General features: G+C 35.0%; 1 protein-coding gene across 1 annotated transcript in view; it reads left to right on the top strand.

Moving 5' to 3' along the window:
- The first annotated feature begins 213 nt into the window (after positions 1 to 213).
- LOC145296783 (large ribosomal subunit protein uL13m-like) overlaps positions 214 to 8,474 on the top strand; it is a 44,488-nt gene continuing 36,227 nt past the window's right edge. Inside the window, exon 1 of the mRNA XM_080142849.1 lies at positions 214 to 324. Coding sequence (XP_079998975.1) covers positions 289 to 324 — 36 coding nt within the window. The 5' untranslated portion in view covers positions 214 to 288. The remainder of the gene's footprint in view (positions 325 to 8,474) is intronic.

Genomic DNA, 8,474 nt, shown 5'->3' with positions numbered 1-8,474 from the left:
CCTAAATCGTGCAAATTTAATTTTGCTTATAAATAGATATGTTACTTCGAGTCGCAGAGGATGGGGGGGGGTAAATTAAAAAAATAAATAAATAAAATATATATGTAAATAAATAATAATAATTATTATTATTATTTATTTATTTATTTTATTTTATTTTATTTTAAAAAAAATTATTTTATTTATTTAGTTAGTTAGGTATTTTAATTTTAACAGAAAAAGTTCTAAACCGGAAATACGTTTAGAGTGATTTCCCCATTTATTGGTTAAAATGACTACATAAGAAGCATGTCGTCGACGACATCCTCTACTGCCCGAGTTTTGGTAAGAACATACAGAACCTACGTTTACCATTAAAGTTATAGTTTTTGTGTTTTAATAATATTTTTTTTATTAAATGTCTGAGTAATTAATTGCAGGAATATTACCGACCTACACACACCCGTTGACTTATGCTCCGTTTTTTTTTAGTCCTCGGTGTTTCAAGTAAACGGTAACTCTTTGCGAGAGATGAATTATTATTTTTGTTAATTTCGATTGTTTTTATCAACGAATACCAAACATTTGTGACTTCATTTTAAAATATTAACTGGAATAAACACTTTAAGGAGGTATAACCTTCACAAAATGGTCAAAACTATAGTCGACAATATTAAATATGACTTTCAAGTATTCAACGACCTTTAGGGAAAATAGTTTTTTTGTTTTTTCGGACCTAACGAGCTTATCCCTCCTGCCGTAAAATTGATTCCTTTTCACGTTTTCTTGTTTTTCTTTCTGCTGATTATTGTCAGTAAAAAAGTAATATCCCATCTAAACCTCTTTTTCTTTTTACAAAAACATTTTAATTTTTTTTTTCTTTTGTTCTTCTGTTATAAATTTTTCGGCGCTTCTACACTATTAGGACGACAGTTTGTAGTTGATAAATGGAGTTTTCAGATTAAAAAAAAAAAAAAAAAACAATGGTGGGTTTGTATTACATAAATTCAAAAAAAAAGTTGTTAAAAAAGAAATATAAAACAAATGTTATCAAAGGCAAGATAAGTTACTTTTCTACCTAACTGGATAAATTTTAGTACTTTTATTGGGTTTGTATTTACTGTACACATAGATTCGAAAAAGTTGTCAAAAAACAAATATATAACAAATAAATGTTATCAAAGGCAAGATAAATTACTTTTCTACCAAACTGGATATAATTTTCGTGTTTTTATTCAATTTAACATCTTCATTCAGCTCAAAAAGCATACAGTGTTTACCGATGTATTGCAAAATTCAAAATGGCGGCCGACTCTCTTTTTAACACGGTAAGTTCGGGAAAAGGTGTTATAAATAATAAACTAGACAAAATTAAAATACTATTAAAAAACCACCGAATATATGTCAAGTTATGTCACGGTAACATATATTGAGCAAATTTCTAACAGTATTTTGTCTAGTTTATTATTTATTACACCTTTTTACGAACTTACCGTGTTAAAGAGAGAGTCGGTCGCCATTTTAAATTTTCCAATACATCGGTAAACACTGTATGCTTTTCGAGCTGAATAAAGATGTTAAATTGAATAAAAACACGAAAATTATATCCAGTTTGGTAGAAAAGTAATTTATCTTGCCTTTGATAACATTTATTTGTTATATATTTGTTTTTTGACAACTTTTTCGAATCTATGTGTACAGTAATACAAACCCCTTTTATTTAATGTAGCATGTTTATTCAGCTCGAAATGCATAGTGTTTACCGATGTATTTGAAAATTACAAATAGTGCCAGACTCTGAACACGGTAAGTTTGGGAAATGGAGTTAAAAATAAAAAAAAATATATATATATAAAATACTGATAAAAACTTGCTCAATATATGTTACCGTGACATAAGCTGACATATATTCAGTGGGTTTTTAACAGTATTTTGTATAGTTCTGTTTATTTTTAACTCCTTTCCCCAAACTTACCGTGTCAACAAAGAGCCTGGCGGCTGGCGCCACTTGTAATTTTCAAATACATCGGTTAACACTGTTTTTCGAGCTGAATAAATATTTTACATTAAATAAAAGCACTAAAAAATTAACCAGTTAGGTAAAAAAGTAATTTGCCTTGGATAACTTTTGTTTATTTGACAACTTTTTCGAATACAAACCTACAATGGTTTCTACTGATTATTTTTTTTTTTTGTCAATGCTAATAAATTACAATGGTATCTTCCAAATTATGCAGTCGAAATTACCTGAATTATTAAAAAAAAAAAACTTTAATCGTGTTAACAGGTAAAAAAATTGCAGCCATCTTGTTTAAATCGAAACAGATAACTCGGTAGTTTCGTGATAAAGGGATGTAACATTTTTGCCCAGCCAACCTAGTTTTCAATTTCTAATTTTTTTTTTTTTTTTCGGGGGTGGGGGGCATATATCCCTCTATTTTTGATCTCATTTACAATTTAATTCTTTTTGGGTGGGTAGCATGAGGGGGTACAAGTAGTGGCGGCCACCATAAATAAAATTGACCCCTCTCTTTCTAAACAAAAAAATACTTTCCTTGCACGGACAGGACTCTCACATGATGAATTCTCCCCCCCCCCCCCAAAAAAAAAAATTGTGATAATTGAAATTCAGGCTGACTGCGCCAAAAAAAAAAAAATGGACAAGATGATGTCCATCTTGGTTGGAAACTTACAAGCTGTAAAGAAAGTTAATATTTGAGATGAAATAAAAAGCATTTAATATTACTTAAAAAACATTTTAAAAAAAATGATGCAGGTAGGTTGCAAAGTAACTTTTATTGGCTATGGTAACATTTATTTGTTGTATATTTTATTTTTTTACCACTTTTTCGAATCACTGTGGATTGTAAAACAAACACTAAATTTTTTGAAAATTTTTCATTTTGGCTGGAGAAAGTTTTGAAAAACTTGAAAAAGTCCTTAAAAAATGGATAATGAAAATCTGTACGAACCTTGACTGTTATTCATAGCGTTTTACTTTTTAAAAGCCACTGCTAAAACTAGATGACTATAAAACACCTTTAGTCGTAGGAATTTGTGATTTCTGGAAAATCTATTGAAGTGTGGTGAATAACGAGTAATCAACAATTTCCCCACTATTCAACCATACTAATGTTTGCAGGACAACAAATAAGGTTGAACTGTTTTCCCAGTGGTTTGCCTTAAACTCCACCTTAGATTCCACAAACCACTCCCTCTCTATTTTCTCACTATGGACAGAAACCACACTTGATGATCTGATTGTCACCTTTCCCCATGTCATATCATAAAAAGCTGGATCTGATCCCTGCTATAGTAATAAAAAATACTCTGTTGACCTTGCCTCTGTCCTCTCCAAACTCTATACCAAATGCCTGGCTAAATCTTGTTTGCCTGGTAGCTGGCCTACAAAATTATCTTCTCTTCAATCTATTTCCGCTTTAAAATCTTTGAATCATTAATCAATTTAACGATAGTCCACCATCTCGTGAATGTTGAACTTCTTTCTGATCAACAGTATGGATTTAGACTAGTCTATTCTATTGTGAATATCCTAACGGCCATCTCTGAACACATACCATATACTGGATAAGGCAGGTGGAGCAAGGTTGGCAGCACTTGACATATCCAACGCCTTTGATAAGATATGCTATAAAGTGTTGTATTGTTAGGAGTGTATGTTATGTATATATCTCTTATATATGCATACATGTCTAAATTTGTGTATTGTCTAGAAGTGTACAATGTTCTTCTAATGAATGTGTGTATACAGAGTGTATATATGTGTCAGTTATCTATATAATGTGTGTATATGCATGTGTTCTAATCTAGTTTTTTTCTATTGTTCGTGTATAACACTTATGACCGTGTTCATATATGAAGATACAGTTTAACAACGGACATGTAACATTTACAACAAAAAGAGACAAACAAGTCTCTGGGGTTTTACATTGGCCAATGGGAGAAACCTATCTGGCTCATCTTTGGTTTTGTTAGACAAATCCTTGGAGAGCTCCTAGACATCACGATTTCTGATCCCCTCTACTGGGAGCCATGACGATCTGAAGACTGTCTCTGTCCCTCTCTCTCCGACTGACTCTAAACTAAAAATGATATGCCTTTTTCAAAATCTACTTTACAATCAACATCATCTTAAGTAATGCTCTGTCAGTCTCTAGAGGTCAATCTATTTTTAAATTATTGTTTATGTTCTAACATTCTTTTCTATTAAAGCATCTTAAATAATTGTATTTGCATTGCCCAACCAATATCTAACAGAAGGTCTCCTCATGAAAATTAATTCCTATGCTATACTTAACACACATATATATATATATATATATATATATATATATATATATATATATATAATACTTAATATTATCAGATCCTTCTTAGAGAAAAGAAAAATCCAGGTCATCCTCGATCGCCGTACATCTAAACAACATGATATTAATGAAGGTGTGCCCCAGGAGTTAATCTTGGACCTTTATTATTTTCGATTTTCATAAACGACCTCTCTGATGCAATTGCATCCAAGATGGGTATATTTGCTGATGACACCATGCTCTATGCTCAACATGTAGGCAAATCAACATCTTTGTTCATATTACTTTAAATTTCTGTATGGTGGTACAGTGGGAAGTAGAGAGGGAATTCCAAAGGTTAGTTCAAGAAAAGAAACTATTAAGAATAGAAAATCTTTGGACATCTGTGACTTTATAGTGAAGGGATATGATTGTCTTACTAGTTTTGGGAGTAGAGTTTTTACATTAAAGGTAGTGAAAGTGCAGTGAGTTTGTTTGAGCACACATTGTGGAAAGTACATGTAAAATAAGCACAGCGATTCAATTTGGTGGAATACAACAAGTTGCCTGTGTGAGACCTGTTAGGTGAAACATTCGTTTTTGCACCCTATCCAAGATGGAGAGGTTAGTGACTGATGCACCAGCCCAGATGTAGCAACAATACACCATGCTTGGGCCAATGGTGGCTCTATAGAGATAAAGGATACTGTCAGTTTTCTAGCCAAATAAAGAGAATTTGTGTTCTTTGCAACAGACTTGGCTGCATCTTCTATCTACTTATTCCACTTCATTGTTCCTGAAAATGTCAGACGTAGGAGTTTAATGTTGAAAAGGGCTTTTAAATTGTTTCAATGGCAACCGAATAAGTAAATGCGTTAGGTTAAAAAATAATGGTTTTAAACTACTATTACCACACTTTTTTTAAAAATTGTATGTAGAGAATAGTTAGAAAACACCTTTCCCTCCCTATGTTAAGAATGGCGTTATAATGTCATTTCAGCACAGTAACAAAATAATCTTTGTTTTTTTTTTTTGTTTTTTTTTGTCTGAGAGCAATTTCCGCACAAGATGTGAAGCCACTTGATGTAAGAAGCTTACAAAAATGAGAGGATTAACAGAAAGACAGGAGATGCTTATTGGCCTTAGTCTCGAAAAGGCCAAGGCTATAGGTTGGAGAGAAATGGTCAGCAGGAAAAGAGTTCTGCAAGATTGTATGCATGTCTATAAACTTGCAAATGGAAGTTGGCAGTTTTTTTGTTTTTTTTTGTTTTTTTACATGGGTGTCACCACTTATCAAGGCCCAGAGGCCACTCAAGAATAAGGGTTAATAGGTATACATTAGTCATTGTGATTTTAGCATAGTAAACAGTGGGAATTTTGTAACTTGGATTACTTAGGGGGACGATTCAATTAGAACTTGTTCACATTGGACTTTTTCTTTTTTTTTTTTTTCATAGGTATCAACACATTATCAAGGCCAAGAGGCCACTCAAGGACAAGGGTTAAAGAGTGTACAGTAGAAATTGGACAATATAATAATCATTAGTAATGAAAATTTGTTAAATTTGATAACTTATATGGAACGGCTCATCAAGAACTTATTTACGTTAGACTTGAAGACAACCATATTGTAGTCAGCCGGAAAGCAGGAAAACGGAAGACAATTCCACAGGCGTGCAGTTCTAATAAAAAAGCTTTGTTCATGGAATCTATGTTTAGGTTTAGGCACAGATAAAGAGTGGGGGGAATTATTGATAGTGTTTACAGCTAGACGAGTGTTTCTTGTGAAAGTTTTGCGAGGGGGGACCATAGATTGAAGCTCAGTCGAAGACTTTCCATGAAAATAACGATATATCAGAGACAAACTCGCAACATCTCTTCTGTGAGATAGAGGTTGCAAGGAAGAGAAAAGGACATCTCCTACGAGGCTACGAAGTCTATTTTGAACTCTATCAAGGCAGGACAAGTCCTTTCTAGCAGCTCCTGCCCAGATGTGGCAACAGTATTCCATCCTTGGACGTACCTGGCTCTTATATAAATAGAGAATTGCATCAGCAGTGAGATATCTACTGGATCGATAGAAAGATCCCACCATTTTTCCAGCGGCCTTGGCAACAGATTTGATGTATGTGTTCCATTTAAGATCAGGAGTAATGGTCAAGCCCAGAAGCCTGTCAAAACTTGAGGCCTCCTGAAGACGAGAGCCATTCATTTCAATTGATGCCAGATGGGGATCAGAATGTTGATGATGTAAAGAGAGAAGCTTGGTTTTAGATGCATTAAAAGTAACCAGCCACTCCTTTCCCCATTGTACTACATGCTCAAGATCAGAGGAGAGAGAATTGGAGAGAACTTGGTCGTTTACTGTCTTAGATGTGCTACCATAAATGGTAGTGTCGTCAGCATAAATGTCGACAAATGATGTAAGGATGTGATTTGGAAGATCATTAATGTAGATCAGGAAAAGAGTTGGGCCCAGGATGGACCCCTGAGGGACACCGGCATTAATACTGTGGGCTTCTGATTTTTGCCCCTCAACTACTACTCTTATGAACCTATCAGAAAGAAATGATTTAATAATTGAGAAGACATTTCCAGCTATACCATAGCTAGAGATCTTATGAAGTAAACCTTTATGCCATACCCTATCAAAGGCCTTAGATATGTCAAGAGCAATTGCCCTAGAAAGGTTGCCTCCGTCGAGAAATTTGCTAATCCTATGAGATATAACTGTAAGCACATCTGCTGTAGATCTAGCAGAACGGAAACCATATTGAGTGTCACTAAGAAGGTTATTTTTGTTGAGATGGTTAATTACTTCTGTATTTAACACAGATTCCAGCAACTTACTCATGACGCACAGGAGACTTATTGGCCTGTACTGAGAGGGGGATGAGCGATCACCTGAATTCTTAAATACAGGGCATACTGATGAAATTTTCCAGGGAGATGGGAAACTATTCTCCTTAAGACAACGTTTAAATAGTTTTGTAAGTATGGGCGCTAGTTCAGGTTGAAGTTTTTTGAGTACTATAATTGGAATACCGTCAGGGCCAGTTGCTTTATTGGAATCAAGGTTTTTGATTAGCTTGGCAACATCACGTACAGATATACGTATATCACATAGTGTGTTTTCAGATACAGGAGGAAATATTGGGGGTTGGCGACCTTGATCGCAAAGGGTAGAATTAGCTGCAAAGTTCTTGACAAAGAGTTTGGCTTTGTCTGATGCTGACGAGATTACCTCAGGTCCATTGATGATAGTTGGGATGGAGCACACGCTTCTGTTCAGAATTCTGTTTGCTATTTGGCAAAACTGGTGGGAACCAAGCCGCTGCTCAGCTACTTTGGACTTAACAGATTGAGCATACAACCATCTTGCGCTCTTTATTACTTTCTTACAATGGTTGCTGGCAGTCCTGAAAGCGGCTTTAGTTTCCATACATCTATTACGTTGGAAACAGTGGAAAAAGTGATTTCTGTGCGCAATGGCAGCAGCACATTCTGGAGAGAACCATGGCTGGCTGTTAGGTTTTTGCTGAAACTTTTTCGAGGGTATGAAACAATCAATACCTACAATTAACCATTCCGTCAGGTCTAATACTATAGAGGACACATCCTTTTTAAATATGGAATGCAGAGGTAGATCAGTTATAAATGTACGGAAGCTATCTCAGTCAGTCTTAGTGTATCGATATACTGTACGATGGAGAGGTACGTCTGGGGACTTATTACATTTCATTTTTATCTTAATTGATACAACAGAGTGGTCGGAAGATCCAAGAGGCGACAGAACAGAAACTGAACATAGTTCAGGGCAAGTTGTGAGAAAAGGTCTAGTAGGCTCGCATACTGGCCGTCATTGTCGGGCACACGGGTGGGTTCCTGAACAATCTGAGTGAGGTCATAGGCAATGGAGAAATCATGACAGAACCTCCCCTCATCATCGGTCTTGTTTGAGTAGGTCAACCATTCGACGTTGTGAACATTGAAGTCTCCACATACGTGAATGTTAGCTGAAGGATAAGCAGATAGGACTTGGTCAATTTTCTCAGATATGCTTTTGAAGATAGTAACTCCGCTGTTGTGAGAGCGATAGAGAGTAAATAAAAATGCCGTAGTGTGAGCTAAAGCAACCCGGAAGCACATATAGGGTAAGTTAGGATCTTCCCTGGAGATGTCCCTACC

The sequence above is a fragment of the Euprymna scolopes genome, chromosome 17 (genome assembly GCF_053919585.1).
Source record: "Euprymna scolopes isolate OS-2025 chromosome 17, ASM5391958v1, whole genome shotgun sequence".
Taxonomy (NCBI): Eukaryota; Metazoa; Mollusca; class Cephalopoda; order Sepiida; family Sepiolidae; genus Euprymna; species Euprymna scolopes.
The sequence above is the reverse complement of the archived record's forward strand: the minus strand, read 5'-3'. Positions and strand labels throughout refer to the sequence as shown.